Here is a 25,977-nt window from a genome sequence, read left to right on the forward strand (position 1 = left end):
AAGTTCTCCCACTTAAAAAGATGAGAGAGGCCTGTAATTTTCATCATAGGTACACGTCAACTATGACAGACAAATTGAGAAAAAAAAATCCAGAAAATCACATTGTAGGATTTTTAATGAATTTATTTGCAAATTATGGTGGAAAGCAAGATTTCTGGCTCTCACAGACCTGTAACTTCTTCTTTAAGAGGCTCCTCTGTCCTCCACTCGTTACCTGTATTAATGGCACCTGTTTGAACTTGTTATCAGTATAAAAGACACCTGTCCACAACCTCAAACAGTCACACTCCAAACTCCACTATGGCCAAGACCAAAGAGCTGTCAAAGGACACCAGAAACAAAATTGTAGACCTGCACCAGGCTGGGATGACTGAATCTGCAATAGGTAAGCAGCTTGGTTTGAAGAAATCAACTGTGGGAGCAATTACTAGGAAATGGAAGACATACAAGACCACTGATAATCTCCCTCGATCTGGGGCTCCACGCAAGATCTCACCCCGTGGGGTCAAAATGGTCACAAGGGGGGACCTAGTGAATGACCTGCAGAGAGCTGGGACCAAAGTAACAAAGCCTACCATCAGTAACACACTACGCCGCCAGGGACTCAAATCCTGCAGTGCCAGACGTGTCCCCCTGCTTAAGCCAGTACATGTCCAGGCCCGTCTGAAGTTTGCTAGAGTGCATTTGGATGATCCAGAAGAGGATTGGGAGAATGTCATATGGTCAGATGAAACCAAAATAGAACTTTTTGGTAAAAACTCAACTCGTCGTGTTTGGAGGACAAAGAATGCTGAGTTGCATCCAAAGAACACCATACCTACTGTGAAGCATGGGAGTGGAAACATCATGCTTTGGGGCTGTTTTTCTGCAAAGGGACCAGGACGACTGATCCGTGTAAAGGAAAGAATGAATGGGGCCATGTATCGTGAGATTTTGAGTGAAAACCTCCTTCCATCAGCAAGGGCATTGAAGATGAAACGTGACTGGGTCTTTCAGCATGACAATGATCCCAAACACACCGCCCGGGCAACGAAGGAGTGGCTTCGTAAGAAGCATTTCAAGGTCCTGGAGTGGCCTAGCCAGTCTCCAGATCTCAACCCCATAGAAAATCTTTGGAGGGAGTTGAAAGTCCGTGTTGCCCAGTGACAGCCCCAAAACATCACTGCTCTAGAGGAGATCTGCATGGAGGAATGGGCCAAAATACCAGCAACAGTGTGTGAAAACCTTGTGAAGACTTACAGAAAACGTTTGACCTGTGTCATTGCCAACAAAGGGTATATAACAAAGTATTGAGAAACTTTTGTTATTGACCAAATACTTATTTTCCACCATAATTTGCAAATAAATTCATTAAAAATCCTACAATGTGATTTTCTGGATTTTTTTTTCTTCTCATTTTGTCTGTCATAGTTGTACCTATGATGAAAATTACAGGCCTCTCTCATCTTTTTAAGTGGGAGAACTTGCACAATTGGTGGCTGACTAAATACTTTTTTTCCCCACTGTACCTACACGTACGCTATGGTCACAAGATGCAGGCCTCCTTATTGTCCCTAGAATTTCTAAGCAAACAGCTGGAGGCAGGGCTTTCTCCTATAGAGCTCTATTTTTATGGAATGGTCTGCCTATCCATGTGAGAGACGCAGACTCTGTCTCGACCTTTAAGTATTTACTGAAGACTCATCTCTTCAGTAGGTGCTATGACTGAGTGTAGTCTGGCCCAGGGGTGCGAAGGTGAATGGCAAGGCACTGGAGTGATGAACAGCCCTTGCTGTCTCTGCCTGGCCGGCTCCCCTCTCTCCACTGGGATTCTCTGCCTCTGACCCTATTATGGGGGCTGAGTCACTGGCTTACTAGTGCTCTCCCATGCCGTCCCTAGCAGGGGTGCGTCATGTCGTGCCAGGCTTTTTCCGCTATACTCGACTTGAGCGGATTGAGTCACTGACATGATTTTCCTGTCTGGTTTTGCGCTCCCTCAAGCTCGTGCGTTGGGGGAGATCTTCGTGGGCTATACTCAGCCTTGTCTCAGGGAAGTAAGTTGGTGGTCTGTTGATCTCTAGTAGTGTGGGCGCTGTGCTTTGGCAGAGTGGGTGGGGTTATATCCTGCCTGGTTGGCCCTGTCCGGGGGTATCGTCGGACGGGGCTACAGTGTCCCCCGAACCCCCATCTCAGTCTACAGTATCTATGCTGCAATAGTCTATGTTCCGGGGGGCTAGGGTCAGTCTGTCCTATCTGGTGTAATTCTCCTGTCTTATCTGGTGCTCCCTCTAATTTTACCTTCTCTCTCTCCCTCTCTCTCTCTCCCCTCCTGGAAGACTGGAGCCCTAGGACCATGCCTCAGGACTACCTGGCCTGAGGACTCCTGGCTGCCCTTATGAAAAAACATTGCAGTCAGAGTGCAGTATAACTGCAGTGTGCTGCAAATACTGCGTCTAAACTAACACCGTTTTTTTTTGCAGTGTACACTACAGTTATTCTGCAATTACTGTGTCTGAAATACCACAGTCGACACTTTTACTGCAGTTTCTAAACTGCAATCTTTTTTTGTAAGGGTGTCCCAGTGCTCAGTCCACCTGGTCATGCTGCTGATCCAGTTACTGTTGTATTGCCTGTGGCTATGGAACCCTGACATTCATTTGGACCCTTTCCATATGAACCCTCTTTATCGCGAGATTCAATAACGTTACGTTATTTACGAATTTGCGCATGCGCATTTTTTATTCGAAAACTTGCATGGTGTATGACGCGGTTGAGAAGCGAAATAGCAGCGGACAGGACAAGAAACAATGGCGACAGCGGCAACTGCAGCGGGTGGAACGGGTTCAGGGGGACCAGCAGCCGGCCCTGTGGGCGTCGGTACTGCGGTGTGCCGTAAGAAAGATGGAGGTCCTTCCTCGAAATACTGGGAGAGCGCAGAAACTGTCTCTCAGATCGATTCGGTGCGCCAATGGATCGGGAAACACTACAAAAAGGTTGGCGAGCGCTGGTTTTAACCTCCATTGATTTCTAACGTCAAGGCACGCGTCTCTAGCACAATGGAAGTGCTATCTAGCTTTCTCTTTCAATCTATCGCTCCCATTAGGTACTTGTGGCAACCTAGATATTAATAGATAGCTAGCTTCATCCATAAAGATGTCCATCGCAACATTACCCAACAACATGAACATTACATGTCGAGAGATAGCTAGGCTAGCTAACGAAACGTTAGCTGCTAACTGAACAGCCTGACCATATCGTCCGTAATTTGTTTTGTTGCACGGCCAGCGCTACCTGAACAGTTGTCTGTTTGTGTAACCTGTTAGCAAGGTAACTAACATAATTAGCTAGCTAACGTACTAGTTAAGGTAGGTAAGATAACTAGTTAGTTAACATGGTTTGAAACGGTATCATTGATGTAAACATTGGGGTGATCCGGCAAGTCACGTGACTTGACGTAACTAACGTTAGTTAGCTACAGTAACGTTGGGTAACATTGTGATTGAGCAGAGAACAGCAGACGGATTGATTGGTGCTTTGATGTCTTACATTTATGTCTAGTTAATTAGCTGAATCGTCTTGATGGGAAGCCTCGACTACCTCATGTACTGAACTAGCTTGAGCTAGCAGACAAACGGTGTTCCGCACATAAAACCAAGCAAAGGCTGCCTTTGCTGACAGCAACAAAACATCTTATATTTTTTTTATATTTTTTGTCATTTAGCAGACGCTCTTATCCAGAGCGACTTACAGTTAGTGAGTGCATACATTTTCATACTTTTTTTCATACTGGCCCCCCGTGGGAAACGAACCCACAACCCTGGCGTTGCAAGCGCCATGCTCTACCAACTGAGCTACACGGGGCCTAGCGTGGTAATGGATGCACATGCCAACTTTAACCTATGGATTTCCCAAAACAACTGTATTGAAAATAAGTAACTAGCTACTGTAAACTATTTATTTTCTTGAAACCGGGGAGCCACTCTTCAGTGACCAGTAAAGGGGCCTCACTGAATGAAAAAGTGATATCATATCACCCCTCATTTACCTAAGAAAGGCTGTTCTTGTGGTCTTATAGTATGAGCTACCTAATCATGAGATTTTGTGTGTCTGCATTGGCCATGTGTTTGTCTGACCATGTAGCCTAACACTTCTGTGAGCTCACAATATTCAATCCCTCCTTTGTCACACATGAGTGTGCCACTGTCACTAACACAGTGGTCTTGTGGTGTCTCAGTATGTACAGGCAGACTCTCCCTCCAATAAGTCCCTGGCAGGGCTGGTAGTGCAGCTGCTTCAGTTCCAGGAAGATGCTTTCGGACGGAGGGTCAACAACCCTGCCCTCACCAAGTTACCTGTGAGTATCTCCTCCACACACATCTTTACACCTGACCAGGTCGGGACAGGGACGGGACCTACACACATAGTGAAATTGAAATGACGCCTAGACCTTTTTTGGGCAAGGGAAGAGTGGGCTATGGAGGGTTTGAGGGCTTCCCAATCACTTCTGCACATTTTGTGTCATAGTAGTTTGCCCTGTCTTTATCTATGTGAGCTAGCTTGTGTGAACGTCCCTCACCCTTTTCTCTGTATTGCCTCATCAGACCAAGAGCTTCCTGGACTTCAAGGCAGGGGGTGCTCTGTGTCACATCCTGGGCTCCACTTACAAGTTCAAGAGCGAGCAGGGCTGGTGAGTAGGGTCTTGATTGAATACTTAAAAAATGCATCATTCCCACCTTGGAGTATTCACTTATATGATTTGTAGAATTCATATTTGAAACGTTCTTTCTCCTGTGGAATCACATAGAAGAGGGTGGTTGCTTTAATAGAGGGATGTAAAAAGGATGCCCTGTGAAGCTGAGTTGAGACTGTAAGTAACAAACACATGTTCTATCCCTCCTATCTGCAGGCGTAGGTTTGACCTGCAGAACCCCTCCAGGATGGACAGGAATGTAGAGATGTTCTTGAATGTAGAGAAGACCCTGGTTCAGAATAGCTGCCTGACTCGACCAACCGTGTTCCTGGTGCCTGACATGGAGCAGAAGCAGGTCAATAAGCTGAAGGACATCATCAAGAGACACCAGGTAAGACACGCCCACCCAAATCGCACCAACCAATGGTAGGATTGTGTCACCACTCACCAGACATTCAAATGGCATCGTAAAGCTATTTTCCTTCCTTCTTTCCTTTAGGGCTCCATCACTGAGGATAAGTCTAAGGCTACCCATCATATCTACCCCTCTCCAACCCCGCAGGAGGATGGTAAGTGATGTGCTCTACTGAGAAAGGAAATAAAGCTTCCCTTGCGATGTACAGTGCCTTCAGAAAGTATTCAGACCCCTTGGCTTTTTCCACATTTTGTTACGTTACAGCCTTATTCTAAAATGGATAAAATAGTGTTTTTCCCGCTCATCAATCTACACACAATACCCCTAATGACAAAGCAAAAACAGGTTTAGACATTTTTGCACATTTATACAAATTTAAAAAAAACGGAAATATTACATTTACATAAGAAATTCAGGCCCTTTACTCAGTACTTTGTTGAAGCACCTTTTGCAGTGATTACAGCCTCGAGTCTTCTTGGGTATGACACTACAAGCTTGGCACACCTGTATTTGGGGAGTTTCTCCCATTTTTCTCTGCAGATCCTCTCAAGCTCTGTCAGGTTGGACGGCGATCGTTGCTGCACAGCTATTTTCATGTCTCCAGAGATTTTTGATCGGGTTCAAGTCCGGGCTCTGGCTGGGCCACTCAACAACCTCCTTTTGCACGTAAAAAACAACAACCGGTAGACAGATAGAGACCCCCCCTCTCTCCCGAGCTTTCGCTCACCTCCAGCACACACGCACTTACACACACACACCGCAGACTTTGGACTGATCGGAATTTTAGGTAGGCTAATTAACTTGTGAAGCTTATTATGTGAGCTTATGCAAACGCTTTAATTAACTAGTATAGGCCTACTATTTATTTTATCTCATACTTTTATAGCCTACTGGACTCAGAGAGCTACTCTCAAGTTATTTTGTTGGGGCGAGTGACTCTTTGAACTTACAATGGCTAGCCCCAAGTCGTTATATTTTTTTATTGTGCTTTATGCTATTTGCCTCATGACTCCTGCGTGCTTTGTTGACTATGAACTTACCCAACCGTGGGACAGACTATGTTTGTTCCCACACTCCGGACTCTGACTCTCTATTGGTTACACGGACTCTTGGCCTCCCATCCTATTCTAACCACCTCTCGCCGGCTTTGTATTCATGTTACCTAATGATGAAATTGCTGTACAATATGATCTTGTTGCTATCTGATGCACATTCAAATGTCATAAAGACTCAACACTGCAGAGCTCTCCCTGTCCTCTGCCGTGCCCTGATTCTATTACTGCTGATGATATCTGGAAATGTGCACCCTGACCCATCTACTGTTGCTAGCCCCCAATTCTGAGCGCTGATATGTTTCACTGATTTCTGCTCTCGTAAAAGCCTGGGTTTTCTGCACACTAGAAGCTTATTACCTAAAATTGATTAATTGAAGGTGTGTGTTCACAGCTCCAATCCAGATGTGTTGGTCATTACTGAGACGTGGTTAGTGTTTTGAACACTGTTAACCTTTCTGGTTAAAACCTTTTTCGGCAAGACAGATCTTCCAAAGGTGGTGGAGGGGCAATCTTTACCAAGGAACACCTTCAGTGCGTGGTTCTCTCCACAAAGTCTGTCCCCAAACAATTTGATTAGCTGGTTTTAAGCATTAAACTTTCAAGTAGCTCTTTGTTGACTGTTGCTAGGTGTTATCCTCCACCATCAGCACCGGCCTGTACCCTAAATGCCCTAAGCTCTCTCCTGGCCTCTTACACTAAGTCTGAATTTGTCCTGCTAGGTGACCTAAACTGGGACATGCTTAAACCACCTGACCAAGTCCTAAAGCAATGAGACTCCCTAAATATTTCTCATATTATTACCAATTCCACAAGGTATGACTCCGAACACCCAGAAAAGGCTACTCTCCTTGATGTTATCCTCACAAATAATCCTGATAGGTATCAGTCTGGTGTTTTCTGTAATGACCTTAGTGATCACTGTTTTACAGCCTGTGTTCGTAATGGCTGCTCAGTGAAACGACCTGTCCTGATTTGTCAGACGCTTGCTAAAAAACTTGAATGAAGCCTTCCTTCATGACCTGGCCTCTGTAAATTGGTATAGAATCAGCTTGATCCCCTCTGTCAAAGACGCTTGGACCTTCTTTTTTTGATATTTTCAGTGGTATTGTAAACAAACACCCCCATAAAGAAAATGAGAATGAAAAACAGGTTCAGCCCCTGGTTCGTCCGTGATCTGGTAGAGTTACTCCACCTCAAGAATTCCATTTGACGAAAGGCTCGGCACACGCTTACTCAGGCTGACTGGCTCTCGTTCCGGCAAATGAGAAATAAGTGCACTCGGGCTATCCAGAAGGCCAAAGTTAGTTACTTGAAGGAGCAGTTTTCTCTCTGTGGGTCTAACCCCAAGAAGTTCTGGAAAACTGTTAAAGACCTGGAGAATAAACCCTCCTCCTCACAGCTGCCAATGTCCCTTAATGTTGATCATGTGGTTGTTACTGACAAGGAGCACATGGCTGAGCTCTTTAATCACCACTTCATTAAGTCAGGATTCCTATTTGACTCAGCCATGCTTCATTGCCCGTCCAACATTTCCTCATCTCCCACCCCTTCTAATGCGACTAGCCCCGATGCTCCCTCTTTTTCCCCTGCCCCGCTACAAAGTTTCTCCCTGCAGGCGGTCACTGAGTCTGAGATGCTAAAGGTTTAGATGGTTTAGATCCTTTCTTCTTTAAGGTTGCAGCCCCTATCATCGCCAAGCCTCTCTGACCTTTTTAACCTGTCTCTCCTCTCTGGGGAGGTTCCCATTGCTTGGAAGGCAGCCACGGTGCGTGCTTTATTTAAAGGGGGAGATCAATCTGATCCTAACTGTTATAGGCTGTTTTCTATTTTGCCTTGTTTATCAAAAGTGTTGGAAAAACTTGTCAGGAATCAACTGACTGGCTTTCTTTTGATGTCTATAGTATTCTCTCTGGTATGCAATCTGGTTTCCGCACAGGTTATGGATGTGTCACTGCAACCTTAAAGGTCCTAAATGATGTCACCATTGCCCTTGATTCTAAGCAATGTTGTGCTGCTATTTTTATTGACTTGGCCAAAGCTTTTGATACGGTAGACCATTCCATTCTTGTGGGCCGGCTAAGGACTACTGGTGTCTCTGAGGGGTCTTTGGCCTGGTTTGCTAACTACCTCTCTCAAAGAGTTCAGTGTATAAAGTCAGAACATCTGCTGTCTCAGCCACTGCCTATCACCAAGGGAGTACCCCAAGGCTCAATCCTAGGCCGCACGCTCTTCTCAATTTACATCAACAACCTAGCTCAGGCATTAGGAAGCTCTCTCATCCATTTATATGCAGATGATAGTCTTATACTCATCTGGCCCCTCCCTGGATTTTGTGTTAAACGCTCTACAAAGCTTTCTTAGTGTCCAACAAGCTTTCTCTGCCCTTAACCTTGTTCTGAACACCTCCAAAACAAAGGTCATGTGGTTTGGTAAGAAGAATGCCCCTCTCCCGACTCGTGTGATTACTACCTCTGAGGGTTTAGAACTTGAGGTAGTCACCTCATAGAAGTACTTGGGAGTATGGCTAGATGGTACACTTTCCTTCAGCACAAATCAAAGCTGCAGGCTAAGGTTAAATCTAGACTTGGTTTCCTCTATTGTAATCGCTCCTCTTTCATCCCAGCTGACAAACTAGGCCTGATTCAGATGACCATCCTACCCATGCTAGATTACGGAGACGTAATTTATAGATCGGCAGGTAAGGGTGCTCTCGAGCGGCTAGATGTTCTTTACCATTCGGCCATCAGATTTGCCACCAATGCTCCTTATAGGACACATCACTGCACTCTATACTCCTCTGTAAACTGTTAATCTCTGTATACCTGTCGCAAGACCCACTGGTTGATGCTTATTTATAAAACCCTCTTAGGCCTCACTCCCCCCTATCTGAGATACCTACTGCAGCCCTCATCCTCCACATACAACACCTGTTCTGCCAGTCACATTCTGTTAAAGGTCCCCAATGCACACACATCCCTGGGTCGCTCCTCTTTTCAGTTCACTGCAGCTAGCGACTGGAACGAGCTGCAAAAAACACTCAAACTGGACAGTTTTATCTCCATCTCTTCATTCAAAGACTCAATCATGGACATTCTTACTGACAGTTGTGGCTGCTTCGCGTGATGTTTTGTTCTCTCTACCTTCTTGCCTTTGTGCTGTTGTCTGAGCCCAATAATGTTTCTACCATGTTGTGTTGCTACCATGCTGTGTTGTCATGTGTTGCTGCCATGCTATGTTGTTGTCTTAGGTCTTTCTTTATGTAGTGTTGTGGGGTGTCTCTTGTCGTGATGTGTGTTTTGTCCTATATTTTTAATCCCAGCCCCTGTCCCCGCAGGAGGCCTTTTGCCTTTTAGTAGGCCATCATTGTAAATTAGAATTTGTTCTTAACTGACTTGCCTAGCTAAAAATAAAAATGCAGAGACTTGTCCACTCCTGCGTTGTCTTGGCTGTGTGCTTAGGGTCGTTGTCCCGTTGGAAGGTGTACGTTCGCCCCAGTCTGACGTCCTGAGCGCACTGGAGCAGGTTTTCATCAAGGATCTCTCTGTACTTTGCTCCGTTAATCTTTTCCTCAATCCTGACTAGTCTCCCAGTCCCTGCCGCTGAAAAACATCCCCACAGCATGATGCTGCCACCACCATGCTTCACCGTAGGGATGGTGCCATGTTTCCTCCAGACGTGACGCTTGGCATTCAGGCCAAAGAGTTCAATCTTGGTTTCATCAGACCAGAGAATCTTGTTTCTCATGGTCTGAGAGTCTTTAGGTGCCTTTTGGCAAACTCCAAGCGGGCTGTCATGTGCATTTTTACTGAGGAGTGGCTTCCGTCTGGGCACTCTACCATAAAAGCCTGATTGGTAGAGTGTTGCAGAGTTGGTTGTCCTTCTGGAAGGTTCTCCCATCTCCACAGAGGAACTCTGGAGCTCTGTCAGAGTGACCATCAGGTTCTTGGTCACCTCCCTGACCAAGGCCTTTCTCCCCCGATTACTCCGTTTGGCCGGGCGGCCAGCTCTAGGAAGAGTCTTGGTGGTTCCAAAACTTTTCCATTTAAGAATAATGGAGGCCACTGTGTTCTTGGGGACCTTCAATGCTGCAGACATTTTTTGGTACCCTTACCCAAATCTGTGCCTCAACACAATCCTGTCTCAAAGCTCTATGGACATTTCCTTCGACCTCATGGTGTGGTATTTTCTCTGACATGCACCGTCAACTGTGGGAACTTTATATAGGTGTGTGCCTTTCCAAATCATGTCCAATCAATTTAATTTACCACAGGTGAACTCCAATCAAGTTGTAGAAACATCTCAAGGATGATCAGTGGAAACAGGATGCACCTGAGCTCAATTTCGAGCCTCATAGTAAAGGGTCTGAATACTTATGTAAATAAGGTATTTCTGTTTTTATGCAAAAATTAAGAAAAAAACCTGTTTTTGTTTTGTCATTATAGGGTATTGTGTGTAGATTGAGAAATGTGGATTTAATCAATTTTAGAATAAGGCTGAAACGTAACAACATTTGGAAAAAGTCAAGGGGTCTGAATACTTTCTGAAGACGCTGTCTATATCACATACTTCGTTATAAACATTGGCCTAGGCCCTGTTATAGGCTGGATTGTGCTGTAATCTTTGAATCTAATTCCTTATGGCCATGTTGCTGAGGATTACTCTACTCTCACATCACATTTCAAACAAAGTAAAATATGTGTATGCAGTAATATACTATTACTAATATAGTAGTGTGTATTCATTACTTGAGTATGTGTGTGTACGCTGGTAAAAAGGTGTGTGTTTGTCTTGCAGATGAGTGGCTGCGTCCAGTCATGCGTAAAGACAAGCAGGTGCTGGTGCACTGGGGCATGTACCCAGACAGGTGAGAGACTGTCCCCTTTTAGACTTTAACGTTGCTGCTCCTGTCTGCCTATACATCCACCCACTGTGACCTGTGACTGACCTTTAACGCCTCTTCTCTGTGCGGTCAGTTATGACACCTGGGTGTCCACCAGCGACGTGGAAGGGGATGTGGAGGATCCACCAACCTCTGAGAAGCCCTGGAAGGTGAGGATAGAGCAGCCAGTCATAATAATGTTATATAGGCCTAATCAACCCCCACCTCCAGCCTGAAAAGTACTAGCAGACATTACCACCCTTGAGTACCGCAGTTGTAGTGGGTTCGTTTTGACTCTTCTCTCTCCCTCTCCTCCCAGGTGCATGCCAAGTGGGTCCTGGACACCGATGCCTTCAACGAGTGGATGAATGAGGAAGACTATGAGGTGGACGAGAACAAGAAGACTGTGAGCTTCCGCCAAAGGATCTTCCCAAGGGAGGAGGAGGTAGGCCAAACTCTGGGGTGTGTGTTGTGGTAATGTGTGTGCTATGGATTCTTAGGGCGGCAGGTAGCCTTGCGGTTAAGAGCGTTGGGCCAGTAACCGAAAGGTTGCTGGTTTGAATCCCCGAGCCGACTAGGTGAAAAATCTGTCGCTGTATCCTTGAGCAAGGCACTTAACCCTAATTGCTCATGTAAGTCGCTCTGGATAAGAGCGTCTGCTAAATTACTAAAATGTAAATGTAGGAAGTGTGTGTGTCTGAGTTGCTGCACAACAGGGCTCTGCACTGTGGATTGTTGTCTTGTTCTCGTCTGTCTGTTTCTCTCGTCTTTTTCTCTCGTTTGTCTGTGTCGTGTCACCCATCCTTTCAAACTCTTCCTTGCTCTGCTCTCCTCACCACCACATCCTCCCTCTTCTCCTTCCCCGCTCCCCACTGTGTGAGACTGTTCCATCCTCTCATTCTCTCGCTCTGTCTCTCATCTTGCCATCCCCCGTGGTTCTGATCAGTCTTCCCGTACACCCGATCGTAAGGAGCGCAAGGCCAACGCCGCCGGGAAGAAGAGGAGGCGCTCGCCATCTCCCCCGACCACCCCAGCCGAGTCCCGCAAGAAGGGCGGCAAGAAGGGGTGAGTCCCCCAATAGTCACAGATCTAGGACCAGCTTTACCGCCCCAAATCCTAACTTTAGCCATTAGGGAGAAAAACACTAAACTGACCATGGATCAGTGTCTTGGGCAAACTTTACAGACCCTTGACCTCTTCTCCTGTCCCCAGGAACCCTGGGTCTCACTGGAAGCGGCGTGGCCACCGTGGCGAGGAGGAGGAGGAGGAAGAGGACCTGACCAAGGACATGGAGGACCCCTCGCCTGTTCCCAGCATGGAGGAGGTCACTTTGCCCAAGAATGGTCAGTTGTTTCTCCAACTCGTCCGTCTTGTCTCCCTCTCCCTCATCTGCTCTCCTCCCTCTTGATCCTTCACTCTGTCCTTTTTCTCCATCGTTCTCACCCCTACCTCTCCTCCTCTTCTCTCCCTCCTCGTGGTCCACCCCTCCCTCTCTTCTCCTTCATTGGCTCAGTCACTCTAAATCACATGTTGTAAATCTCCCTTTCTCTCTCTCATGGTCCTGTTTCTTTCTCTGAGTGCATCCATCTTATGCTTGTCACCATGTTGACTTGCATTTTATTCATCTCTGTAGTAACTGCAGTTTGTTCCTCTCTGAATTTGTTATTTTTTTCTAACTGTGACACGCCTCACATACACACATACACGCTGTCCTTGCCAAGATTTACATTTACATTTTACATTTTAGTCATTTAGCAGACGCTCTTATCCAGAGCGACTTACAGTTAGTGAATACATATTTTTTTAATACTGGCCCCCCGTGGGAATCGAACCCACAACCCTGGCATTGCAAACGCCATGCTCTATCAACTGAGCTACATCCCTGCCGGCCATTCCCTCCCCTACCCTGGACGACGCTGGGCCAATTGTGCGCCGCCCATGAGTCTCCCGGTCGCGGCCGGCTGCGACAGAGCCTGGATTCGAACCAGGATCTAGTGGCACAGTTAGCACTGCGATGCAGTGCCTTAGACCACTGCGCCACTCAGGAGAGTGACTACCCGCTCACACGACTATATACCAACTATACACACACTGACTACACACTCCAGTCAAGTATGTAATGTTCCCCATCGGTCTCCCATCCCTATTCCAGATAGCATGGAATAGCCCTGGGGGACTTTCTTCAGTGGTGCATTGAATGGAGTTCTAGTCGGGCTGAAAGTGCTCTAAAGCCAAACACACTCGACTAAAAATGGTCTTTTTGGACCCAGTCCCATCTGCAATGTCCCACTTCTGCAACCCCCCCTCCCCCCTCTGTATCTATTTCCGTGGCTGCTTTTGAAAAGAGAGCTTACAAGAGTAAAGAGAGCCGATAGCTACTGTCAGTGTATTTCACCCCTACCGTACTCTCTGGCTATTCTTCAGCCTTAGTTTTTCTTCCCTGTCCCCAGTGAACCCTAAGAAAGACAGCGAGAACACCCCAGTGAAGGGAGGGGCAGTGGCTGATTTGGGTAAGTGTGTGTGTGCAGAACTATTTCAGTGTCTAAGTATCTACCTGTCTCAGTACTAAACTGTCAATCACAGAGATGTATTGTTTATTTTATTTATTTAACCTTTATTTAACTAGGCAAGTCAGTTAAGAACAAATTCTTATTTACAATGACGGCCTACCAAAAGGTAAAAGGCGGGGACGGGAAAGAAAATCATTAAAATATAGGACCAAACATACATCACGACGAGAGAGACCGAAGACGACAACATAGCATGGCAGCAACACATGACAACAATGGATAGAGTGATGTCATAATGCACTCTCTCTGTCTTCTAGATGATCTGGAGGATGGCTCTGTGGTCTCCGGAGGCAAGGTAACACCAGTTTTTCCTTAAAACCTTTAATGATTGCCTCTAAATACAGTCTCTTTTCCATCTTCATAGTAAACTGTTCCTTATTCACCCACACACACAACCATAGTTGTCATTGATAGATATAGGATGAGATTATCATAACCCCTGTTCTTAGCATATCCAGAAGGGGATGGAAAAATGTCTGACCTGGTGTCAGTGTTTAGAGGCAATGTCTACCCATTTGTAGATTTGGGCCCGGTTTCCCGATAGCGATGGAACTTAGGCCTACGGCTGTTTTTAACGTTGCATCTTTTCTACAACGGCCAAAGATGTAACATGCGTTTCCCAAAACACCACACAGAGAGAACGGTGACAAAGTGCGTCATTGGAGCACGTGTCGATACTGATGGGATCGAAAAAAAGGGAGTGTTGGTCTCAGATCAGCTTTCTCCATTAAAATCTTTCCTTATAATTATTTCACAATACTGATGACGGATCAGCTCGTTTTACCACCTACGTCTGCAAATATTGAGTCCGCTTATTATAATGCTTACCCAATAACAATGCACTAAATCACCAGTTTGGCACATCATTGCGCACATGTTCGTGATCCTCTGTAGCTCAACTGGTAGAGCACGGCGCTTGTAACGCCAAGGTAGTGGGTTCGATCCCCGGGACCACCCATACACAAACATTTATGCACGCATGACTGTAAGTCGCTTTGGATAAAAGCGTCTGCTAAATGGCATATTATATTATATTATATTATTATTATTATTATTATATGTTCGGCTACATATCATGAAATATATTGAGACAAATTAGACCGTAGCCTACAAGTAGCAAAATAGAACTCAGTTGAGTTTTTATATGTCGCTTGTTTGTGTCCATCGCAAAGACATTGACAACTTTGTATTTGTAGGCAACTTTGTTCTGAAGTTATCGGCGGTCACATAGAATCACATGGTTTATCAGTCTATGTTTAGCGGGGGTCTTCTGTGTATAAAGTGACGCGGGAGGGCAAAAAAGCATCTGATGCACTTAGCTGTTCTACGAGTGGTCTGAGGCATGCGTTAGATTACGAGCGTTTTCCAGTGCAGCGTTAATAACGTTGGTTTTAGGAAACACCTCCAAGATTTAACGATGCTCCTATGAAGGTTCTAACGATGAACTTAGCCATAAGATGCTTTTGGGAAACCAGGTCCTGTTCTGCAGTAAAGTACCACCAGACCCAGCCTCTTTCAGATCCAGTTTTCCTAAATTTGGAATGTGATTATTCCTGATTAATCTAGGAAATCCCGCTTTAACATTTGATCCTCCATTCATATATAATAGAAACTGACCAACCCCTAGCCAGAATTCTGCTCTCCTTTCATGCCTATTTTGACCTGATTCCATCCGTGTGACTCTGTCTCCCCCTGCAGGAGGAGGAGGAGCAGGGCAAGGCCGATGTCAACCGCCTCATCGACTCCAGCGAGGACAACGTGACTGAGCAGACCCACCACATCATCATCCCCAGCTACGCCGCCTGGTTCGACTACAACTGGTGAGGATGGTCCCACTGTTGTTAGTGTGTGTGGAGTTTATCGTGTGTGTCTTGGGGTGGGGGTGTATTTTATTTTTGAGTTTACCCCCCCCCCCTCTTTCAGTATCCATGAGATTGAGAGGCGTGCACTGCCAGAGTTCTTCAACGGCAAGAACAAGTCCAAGTCCCCAGAAATGTGAGTCGGCAAAGAACACTGCCCCACACACAACGCACACAAACCATTAAAGAACTGCAGACGCACGCTTTCACTAAGAATATTCCGTCGTATATACACACAAACACACACCCATTGCTGTATAACACATTACGTCCTTATTTGTTCAGACTATTCAGTGGTTTGTTTGTAAAATGTGTTTTCCCGTCTTATCCCTGTCAGATATCTGGCCTACCGTAACTTCATGATCGACACGTATCGGCTCAACCCCCAGGAGTACCTGACCTCCACCTCCTGCCGCAGGAACCTGACGGGAGACGTGTGTGCCGTCATGAGGTGAAGGGTCAAGGGGTTAACATGAAATTGATTCCCTAGGGCAGAAGCTAGGACGTTGTTCGTCAGGGCACACCGTTTGGGATCCTGAGTGGCACAGCGGTCTATGGCACTGCATCGCAGTGCTAGAGGCGTCACTACAGACCCGGGTTCGATCCCGGGCTGTATCACAACGGCCGTGATCGGGAGTCCCATAGGGCGGCGCACAATTGGCCCAGCGTCGTCCGGGCTAGGGGAGGGTTTGGCCGGTGTAGGCCGTCATTGTAAATAAGAATTTATTCTTAACTGACTTGCCTAGTTAAATAAAACGCTTTGTAAGGGGGGGGGGGGGGGGGGGGGGGGTTGCAAGCCTGTTCCAGTCAGTTTTTTTTCTCCATTTGGTCTCTAATGAATAATACTCAGGTTTAGTTGGACTGTCCTGTCTTGCTCTAGATCACTGATCAGGAGTGATGATTGTGGAGTATATTCTTTGCATGTATCTAACTGTCATGTCTCTCTCTTCTAGGGTCCATGCATTCCTGGAGCAGTGGGGGCTGGTGAACTACCAGGTGGATGCTGAGAGCCGGCCCCTCCCCATGGGCCCCCCGCCCACCCCCCACTTCAACGTGCTGGCTGACACCCCCTCTGGACTGACGCCGATGCACCACCGCCCCCCACAGGTTAGATAGACAACTACATGGAGCTTTGGTCACATTGCTTTCTCCTATCCAGCCCTTTCAGGTGTTTGGATACTGAGGGGAATGGTCTTTAAACCAAATACACATACAGGCGCTGTGTGTCTGCAACCATTAATTTTGATGATTTGATGGGTCACAAATGTTGTGAGTGGTTGAGCGAAAGTATTCACTGCATCCTCTGACCACTGTGTGATTCCTTTCACCCTGTCTCTCCTCCATCCATCCTTCTAGATCCCCTCTGGCCAGCAGATGCTCAACTTCCCAGAGAAGGGCAAAGACAAGCCCTCTGACATGCAGAACTTTGGCCTGCGTAACGACCTCTACTCCAAGAAGAACCCCAAGAGTAAAGGAACCAGCGGCGGCCGGGAGTGGACCGAGCAGGAGACCCTGCTCCTATTGGAGGTACGTCAATCACAACTTACCAGCTGACCAATCACAAATGGACTGCATAGCATACCAGCCTATTGGAGCCTTTCATCTCCCTTCATACCACTTCACCAATCGCAAACATAATCTAAAACCTACCAGCCTATCAGAGCCCTTCTCATTCCTCTATCTCCTCCCTACCAGGCTCTGGAGATGTACAAGGACGACTGGAACAAGGTGTCGGAGCACGTGGGCTCGCGCACCCAGGACGAGTGTATCCTGCACTTCCTGCGTCTGCCCATCGAGGACCCCTACCTGGAGAACTCTGAGTCGTCCCTGGGCCCCCTGGCCTACCAGCCCGTACCCTTCAGCCAGTCAGGCAACCCCGTCATGAGCACTGTGGCCTTCCTGGCCTCCGTGGTGGACCCCCGCGTGGCCTCTGCCGCCGCCAAGGCAGCCCTGGGTACGTGACTGGGGAGTGTGTTGGGGGGAACTGGGTGTGTGGGTCATTTGCAATATGTGGTAGCCTAGCAAGGGTGTTTTATCGCAAAATAAAATGTGTTTTCATTTGTATGTAATATCACACTGCATGTAGTGTGTGGTAATGATACGGTTGTGTGTGTAATATCGCTGTGTGTTTGAACATATCAGTGTGTGTGTGGAGGGACTATCACAAGGTGTGAGTAGCGCAGTGGTCTAAGGCACTGCATCGCAGTGCTAACTGTGCCACTAGAGATCCTGGTTCGAATCCAGGCTCTGTCGCAGCCGGCCGCGACCGGGAGACTCATGGGCGGCGCACAATTGGCCCAGCGTCGTCCAGGGTAGGGGAGGGAATGGCCGGCAGGGATGTAGCTCAGTTGATAGAGCATGGCGTTTGCAACGCCAGGGTTGTGGGTTAGATTCCCACGGGGGGCCAGTATAAAAAAATATATATATGTATTCACTAACTGTAAGTCGCTCTGGATAAGAGCGTCTGCTAAATGACTAAAATGTAAATGTAAAAATGTGAGTCTGTAGCTAACTACAGTGCCTCCCTCTCTCTCCAGAGGAGTTTAGCCGTGTGCGTGAGGAGGTGCCAGCAGAGCTGGTGGAGGCCCATGTGAAAAAGGTTCAGGAGGCGGCCCGCAGCACAGGCAAGGTAGACCCCGCCTATGGCCTGGAGAGCAGCGGCATCGCAGGAACCGCCCCCGAGGAGCCCGAGAAGACTGGTAAAACAGAACACACAATCGGAACAGAACTCCCCTTACACACGACTTCGGAAAAGAACATACAACCTCGGAAAAGAACACACACTCAGGACAGAACGGAATACACACATACTCGGAACAGAACACATGCATTCAGATATATGTACACACAGTCACACATTTGCAAAGGTAGATAAAAAAATATATATATCATTTTGACAATATCACAATATTATTATCAATTTCCAGTATTTTTTCTTCATAGCGTGTTCTCCATCTTTTTAAATTTGGAGCCAATTTTTGTTCAGCACTTATTTCCATGACTGATCAAAACTTGTTTTTTCATGGCTGTCTCTTGTCCCTCTGCAGCAATATGTTTGGAACATCGAATCGCAATACAATCACAGTATCGAATCACAATACATATAGAATTGCGTAAACACACATGCCTTCATATAAACATACAAAAACGTTCTCATCACATACGTTAAACATGCTCTCATGCATACGATACTCACACAAAATACCCACCCATATGCACACGCCCACATTGAGATGGAGTACTGAGTGTTACCAGTGGAGGGCAGCAAATGGCCAAGACACAGACAGACAGACCACAGCTAACAGGTTAGGGCGAGGCTGCTCTTAGCCAGCTGTCGGCAGGTCACCTAGACCTTATGCCTACCTCCTGCATGTGTGTGTGAGCTCGCGTGGGTAAAGCCAAATGTGTATTCTCACCAGAACATTAGAGGTTCCAGCTGAAAGCAGGATGGCCAGTGGGGGGCGACGTAGACGTTTCTTCAGAGTGTGTTATGTGTATGTGCCTGGCTGCCGTGGTAACCAGTGGATTAGAATGGCAGATGGGGCGTGGGGGAGGGGTTGAAACTGGGTCAACACACTATGCCATGTGCCATGGGCCTCAATGCCTGGTACACAAACAGCAATCCCTCAATCAGCAATTACACATGAATAAATGCATGTTACACAACCAATGAAAAAATGAATAAATGGCCTAAATGCATTCAATACCCTCCCCAAAGCAGTCTACCATCTCTCATACAGGTCAATAATTGCATAGTAGAAAACATGCACACATGGACATGCTTTTTCAAACACACATTCATGCGCTCACTCCGCATAGACTCACTCACTTTCTCCTACATTTGGACATGCGCACACACACACACAGAAATACACACTGTCTGAACCATGGTGAGGGTCTACTGATGATGCATAATCTGTTTTCTCTGAGAAATGTCTTGTTCTTTGTCGAGCCCTTTTCTCAAACCCCGTCTCTCTGTCTGTCATTGTAGAGCCAGCAGAGACAGAGAAAATGGACACAGACTCCGACTCCCAGCAGCCTGACAAGGTGAGACGACCCAGGGGGGAGAGGTCTTTTAGTTTAGTTGATTCATTCGACCATTTAAAAAAACAAGCACACATAAAACTTGAAAAAGCCATACATACACATGAGTAAAATCATCGAGGATAACACACAATCAAGTCTGGGACTTATTTCCATTGTGGTCCTCTTGAAACAAGATGGCTAGGAAAGATCCAACACGGTTGAACACCGTATAACAGAGAGATGATAATAAAACATAGATAGAACATCTATCTCATCGTTGCAGTTACATCGTAGGGGACATTCATATGGGCACATTTACATTTTTTTTACATTTTAGTCATTTAGCAGACGCTCTTATCCAGAGCGACTTACAGTTAGTGAATACATATATATATATATATATATTTTTTTATACTGGCCCCCCGTGGGAAACGAACCCACAACCCTGGCGTTGCAAACGCCATGCTCTATCAACTGAGCTACATCCCTGCCGGCCATTCCCTCCCCTACCCTGGACGACGCTGAGCCAATTGTGCGCCGCCCATGAGTCTCCCGGTCGCGGCCGGCTGCGACAGAGCCTGGATTCGAACCAGGATCTCTAGTGGCACAGTTAGCACTGCGATGCAGTGCCTTAGACCACTGCGCCACTCAGGAGTATAGAAGGCACAGAAGACATCAAACAGTGTTTTACTTTATTTCTAAAGCAGGCAGTCATACGGTCTGCCCCCTACATTTACTACTCTCCTTCCATCCACCCTATTTCTCTGTGTTTAGGAAGGCCACAGGGTAAATGTAACACCACAGATCACATTAGCAGGAGTTAGCCATGCATCAGTGACCAGTGTAGAGGGGGGAATCTTCATTAACCTTCATTAGCCATCTCCTATCCACGCTGGTTCTGGTCCTGATTGTTTTACTGCAGGCTTATTGAAATACAGAGCATTAACTTTGACCCTTGTTCAGTTTAGTTCATTTTTCTCCTTAGCTCTCAATGACCTGTCTAGCTGTAGTCTTCAGTTTGGTATTTCTCAGTTCTATATCACCTTCAGTTCTGTGTGACCTGCATATAAATATAGTCAGCTGTGTAACACCTCAGTCTTACCTGTCGCTGCGCGTCTCGGTTGTCTCAGGCTGAGTCTAAGGAAGAGGCGGAGAAGCCCAGTGAGTCTGCTGAGAAGCCGGCCGAGGGAGAGAAGGTGAAGAGCGAGACGGCCGAACCGTCGGAGCGGGAGGAGGGAGAGAGCGAGGGAGGAGAGGGCAAGGCTACAGCAGGTACAGTAGATGGAGGATTCAATCGAAGCAGAATAGCAGTTTTTTTTTATTTGGGCTGTATAAGTCCTGCATTGACTTGAATTGATATCGAATGATAATGTTTATGCAATGTTTTCAGACAAAGGCAAGGAGGAGGCCATGGAGACCTCGGAGGAGGACAAGGAGAAGGAGGATCAGGGAACAATGGAAGAGGAGGAAGAGGAGAGGAAGAAGCTAGAGTCGGACGGAGGGGAGGGGAACATCGCTACTGCAGCCGCCGCTGCCCTCGCCTCAGCTGCCACCAAAGCCAAGGTGAGCTTATTCTAGAGGGCCAATCGGTGAGCTTCTTCTAGAGGGCCCAGGGGTGAGCTTCTTCTAGAGGGCCCAGGGGTGAGCTTCTTCTAGAGGGCCCAGGGGTGAGCTTCTTCTAGAGGGCCCAGGGGTGAGCTTCTTCTAGAGGGCCCAGGGGTGAGCTTCTTCTAGAGGGCCCAGGGGTGAGCTTCTTCTAGAGGGCCCAGGGGTGAGCTTCTTCTAGAGGGCCCAGGGGTGAGCACTTTGTATATCTAACCCTGAAACTACACCGCAAGCATAGCGGCAGCTTTCCGTATGCGCTGTTTTTGCCGTCCGAAACCAGAAGTAGCAAACGGAGGCAGAAATCAAAAGCGAGAGACGCTTTTTCAGTTGGGAAGCGTGAACGAAATGCAATGAAATAGACCTGAAGCCTTAACAGATGCTTCAGCAGCTCAAGCTCCATTCACTCATGCTATGCTTGCGCTGCCGGTGTAGCATCTCTCATTGATCGGTATGTCAGTTTTACCCACGGCTCAAAAGCGCTTGCGCTACGCTTACACTACCTGGCCAGTCTAGTTGTTACTTCTCTTTCCTCTGTATTTCTCCCTTTCCCTGTAGCACCTGGCGGCGGTGGAGGAGAGGAAGATCAAGTCTCTGGTGGCTCTGCTGGTGGAGACTCAGATGAAGAAGCTGGAGATCAAGCTCAGACACTTTGAGGAGCTGGAGACCATCATGGACCGAGAGAAAGAGGCTGTAAGTAGTGGGACAGCGGTGGATTATGGGAAATGTAGTTCAGTGGAAGACTGCTGCTGGTTGAAGGTGTTTGTAGTTTCAGACCCCTTTGGGATGTGAAAGGATTGGATATGCATCTGAAATGTAGTGGTATCTAGGCTATATCAGTGTTAGTTATCACCCATCCAGGCATTTGAGATGTGTGTGAGGTAGAGCCAACGACAGATGGATAACTTGGCTGGACAAATAGATGGTTTTGGGAGTGGGCCTATATCTACAACATAAGCAGAGGAAGTGAAAAGTGTAAATATGAAACATTTGCATTAATAATGGATGGTAATTTTGAGGGGTGGGGAGTACACAGAGGATAGTAGAATAAAGAACATGCAAGCATATGAAGGAAACACACTTGGGGTGGGGGGTGGGGGGGGGGGGGGGGTCAGGCGTCGTTGCTGTGTCCATTTGGATACACATGGTTTAAGAGCAATAAAATAAGTTGGTCAACTAACTTCTGGGTAGATAGTGGGCCTCTAGTCCAGTGGAAAGTGTGGGTGTGGCTGTGTGTGTCAGGAGTGTAAAACTCTATAAAGCGTGGAGCTGCTGCGGTCCGTAGGCCAGTGAACAGCCTGATAAATAGTGCATGAAAAAGCCAGCCAGCCGTTACATAACCCTCTGGAACAGCACCCAGGCTGCCTCCCTCCTACCGTTACCACAGGCTGTAAACACTGGGTCACACACACACACTCTCAAATACACACTGCTTCTCCGTCTTAAACACACACACACACACACAAATGCTAAATAAGGGCACTCCTCACTGTCTTACTACTCCACATTCTTCCACCTCTACAAATGTACTTGCCAGGGCACAAATAGGGAATATACTTCCTCTCCCTTACCTCCTCCCTCTCTTTTTCCACCTCTCTCCATCCCTGTGTCTCTGTAGAGTTTCTGGTAATGGAATTCCCCAATTGATTCCGTGTCAGAGAGAGTGTTAGTGGTTTATTGCATGCAAATCAATTCCTTTATCGACATTTCCAGCCATTGCTCCCTCTCTCCTTCCTGCTTCCAGAGTGGTCCTGTTTCACTGCCCCCTCTTCCTCCCCACGGTCTCATTCCATTGCTTTTCCTCTGTACCGCTCTTCCCCTCTGTCATAATGTCAGCTATCGTGATCATTTTGTCTTTATAGCTTATACTCTTTTTAATTATTTCCTTATTCCTCTCCCTCATTCTTTGATTTATCAATACATGGCACAATGAAATGAAGCTGTTTGTGTATCACCACCCTCCTCCATATACCACTGTTGACTTGGTGTATCATCCTCTCTCTCTGTCTCTGTTCAATTCAATTAGCTTTATTGACATGATTATCTTTTCAAAGTGATACTATGAGTAATGATCATCCTTATACTTGTGGACAATGGGCTTTTGAGAAGTGAATGGGAATGATAATCATGATTAATAGTATGATAAAATGATGACCTCACCCCCCTCTCTCTCCCTCTACCCCCCCATCTCTCGCAATCGCCCTCTCTTCCTGTCCCGCTTTCTAACCCCACCCTCTCTCACCCCTATCTCTGCCACCTCTCTCTAACCCCCCTCTCTCACCCCTCCAGTTGGAGTTGCAGAGGCAGCAGCTGCTGACGGAGCGCCAGGCCTTCCACATGGAGCAGCTGAAGTATGCTGAGATGAAGGCCCGCCAGCAGATGGAGCAGCAGCAGGCCAACGCAGCGGCCCAGGGACCCACACCCCACCATGGCCCCCCAGGCCCAGGCATGCACCACGGACCCACCCACCACGGACCCCCTCCCGCCATGCACTCCGGACACGGCCCCCCCGGCCCCGGGTTCCACCCCATGGGTCCCCACCACCCGCAACAGACAGGTAAGGTCACACACACTGGAGCACACCATCTCTCAGCAAAGAAGCGCACAAAAGACCCAGAAACTCCTGGAACAATATCCAAGGCAAGGGAATAACACAAAAAATTAGCTAGGAAACATTAGCCAGTTTTCAAAAACATGTTCCAGCACACTGATTCTGTGATAGGCCAAGTGTCTCACCAAGCCTCTCCTTTTGTTTAGGACCAATGGGAGGGCCCAGTCAGCCCATGCCAGGGCGCATGATGCCTGGCGGCCCCCCTCCTGGCAGCATGCCTCCCATGATGGGCCCCCGCCACCCTGGAGCCCCCAACGGCATGTGTGAGTGCACTATCTGTACCTGCATTCCAGATCCTGTGTGTGTGTGTTGGTGTGTCCAATTCTCAAACCAGTGTGTGTTCTGTCCTCAGACCCTGGCCCCTCGCCTGTACAGCCTGATGGGATGCCCCCAGCGTCTGTGGGACCTCAAGCTGCAGCCCCAGCACGAGTTGCTGACAACTAAGACGCCTGCCCCCAAACCAACACACACACTCACCTCTTATTAAAACCTCAGATCATTGATGGCCTTGCTACTGGCTGGGTGTTCTGTCAACTCCAAAAACTCCTCCTGGCTTCCACACACACACACCCCTCCCACTCAGGGCACAGCGTCAATGGGGCTGTGGCTCTGGCCCTCCTAGTAAGAACACTGTTTTCTCCTCAGTCAGTCTGGTGTGGGGCAGATCAGATAGGCTCCTCCCTGTTATTTTTAAGGATATATTGTGTTGTTCTCTATTTAAAAGAATATGAAGCTAATATTTTGGGAGAAAATAGGAAAACTCCCACTTTCTTTTTCCCTTTCTTTCCTCTCTCACCTTTTAGAACTACACTCTAGTCTCTTCCTCTCCTTCAGCGCAACACCAACTCCTCCCAACACAACATCAGGGGGAGCTAGTTGGGTTTGAGGGCTAGTTGATCATTTAGGGACGTGTGTTGTGTACTGTAATGAATGGGAGCATGAGGGTTTCCTTCGACACACACAGAGGGGACCAGTGACCCTCCCCTCACACACGCTCTTCTCACTGAGAATCTACCTCTCCACTTTGCTCTTCTGAAACTAAACACTGTAGTCCGAAGTGTGTTCATGTGTTCGTTATTGGTGTCAGAATAGCAGAATGTGCGTACAGCAGAGACAGGTGTTTGATGACTGTCTGCTCGGCTGCTCTGCCCCCCCCCCCCCCATCACATGGGTCACACCAGCGATTGATGGGGGTGTCCAGAGGGCCCATAACTCGTACCCCTACCCCCCATAGCCCCCACCAGCCAGGCGTAGCACTGTACTACTCACACACTAATCTGAACCCTGCTCTAGTACCCTGGAGGCTGCTCACACACATCCCACTGACCTTCATCCATCCTTTTAGTGAGCTAGATATGGTGATATAGTTGTAGTTAAAAACAATGTGCTCTTCCTTGGTGGTGGAGTGGGCTTCTAGCTGTTCCGGTGCTGATAATGTAGCTACTAGTGCTAGCGCTACCTCTCTCCATTCATTTCAACACCACTCTACACCTCTCTGCTAGCACTGTTGTCTTTCTGCTACCTCTTTGCCTCCTCCCTTTCTCTCTGTCTGCTACCTCTCTAGAAGTCCTCTTGCTCTCTGCTAGCTACCTCTCTACTAGCTACCTCTAGTGCCCCTCTCTAATTCGCTGCCACGTGACTGCTGCATTACTGTTACCCCTCTTCCCTCAGGTAGAATAACACACATGCATACACACAGCATCTCTCTCTCGCGCTCTCTCACACTTCCTCATTGAAGGTCTTTCCAGTCTGTTACATCACAAATGATGAGAACCCACTTACATCTTGTATCTTTTTTTGTTTTCTGGTCATGTATTTTTAAGAATAAACTTTGTGTAGATTGAGTTATCTTTGTTCTTGGAAGTTTGTAGCATAGTTTTGGTTTTTTATTTTTTATTCAGGTCTGTTGGTACTTGGACCTGGACAATGTCTAATAAATTGTTTTTGTATGAAGTGATGTCTGATGTCATTTTCCGTAGTTAATTTATTCTGAAGTAAATGTTGGATTTCGTGCCTACACTTGATCGAATTGATAGATGTGTATAATTTCAGGGAGTGTCTACAATATCTAGACTGGAGCATGAGGAAATGCTCACATCCTGGGAAATTATATTTCTCTATACATATGTCTCTAACATTGACAGGTACAGACGGGGTAATCATTTTATGGTCGCAAAAAATAACTCACCGTATTTCATATTAAACACTGTTGTCTGACAAAACCACACCTCAAACCAAAAAAATCTGCCTTTGTCTGGTGAGTGGTCTAGGACAAAGGCGAAGTGCTACAG

At 47.1% G+C, this 25,977-nt stretch overlaps 1 protein-coding gene across 1 annotated transcript; it reads left to right on the top strand.

The window, feature by feature from the left end:
• Positions 1 to 2,752: 2,752 nt before the first annotated feature.
• On the top strand, positions 2,753 to 25,639 carry LOC311140854 (SWI/SNF complex subunit SMARCC1-like). Its single transcript, XM_084176125.1, has 26 exons — positions 2,753 to 2,972; positions 4,214 to 4,333; positions 4,581 to 4,666; positions 4,886 to 5,060; positions 5,169 to 5,238; positions 10,934 to 11,003; positions 11,113 to 11,188; positions 11,338 to 11,463; positions 11,965 to 12,083; positions 12,231 to 12,361; positions 13,469 to 13,528; positions 13,846 to 13,883; positions 15,287 to 15,408; positions 15,512 to 15,583; positions 15,785 to 15,898; positions 16,401 to 16,554; positions 16,804 to 16,974; positions 17,143 to 17,401; positions 17,985 to 18,146; positions 19,439 to 19,494; positions 20,604 to 20,745; positions 20,864 to 21,036; positions 21,634 to 21,768; positions 23,365 to 23,632; positions 23,833 to 23,949; positions 24,039 to 25,639. Exons 1-26 carry the CDS (start codon positions 2,787 to 2,789, stop codon positions 24,128 to 24,130), a joined length of 3,294 nt encoding a protein of 1,097 aa, XP_084032251.1. The 5' UTR covers positions 2,753 to 2,786; the 3' UTR covers positions 24,131 to 25,639.
• Positions 25,640 to 25,977: the final 338 nt, after the last annotated feature.

The sequence above is a fragment of the Coregonus lavaretus genome (genome assembly GCF_964263955.1).
Source record: "Coregonus lavaretus genome assembly, chromosome: 13".
NCBI lineage: Eukaryota > Metazoa > Chordata > Actinopteri > Salmoniformes > Salmonidae > Coregonus > Coregonus lavaretus.

Coding starts and splice junctions, on each gene's coding strand:
- LOC311140854 (XM_084176125.1), top strand. CDS start 2,787: ATGGCGACAGCGGCAACTGCAGCGGGTGGAACGGGTTCAGGGGGACCA. Junction 4,667..4,885: donor TTCAAGAGCGAGCAGGGCTG/GTGAGTAGGGTC, acceptor TCCTATCTGCAG/GCGTAGGTTTGACCTGCAGA. Junction 17,402..17,984: donor CGCCGCCAAGGCAGCCCTGG/GTACGTGACTGG, acceptor CTCTCTCTCCAG/AGGAGTTTAGCCGTGTGCGT.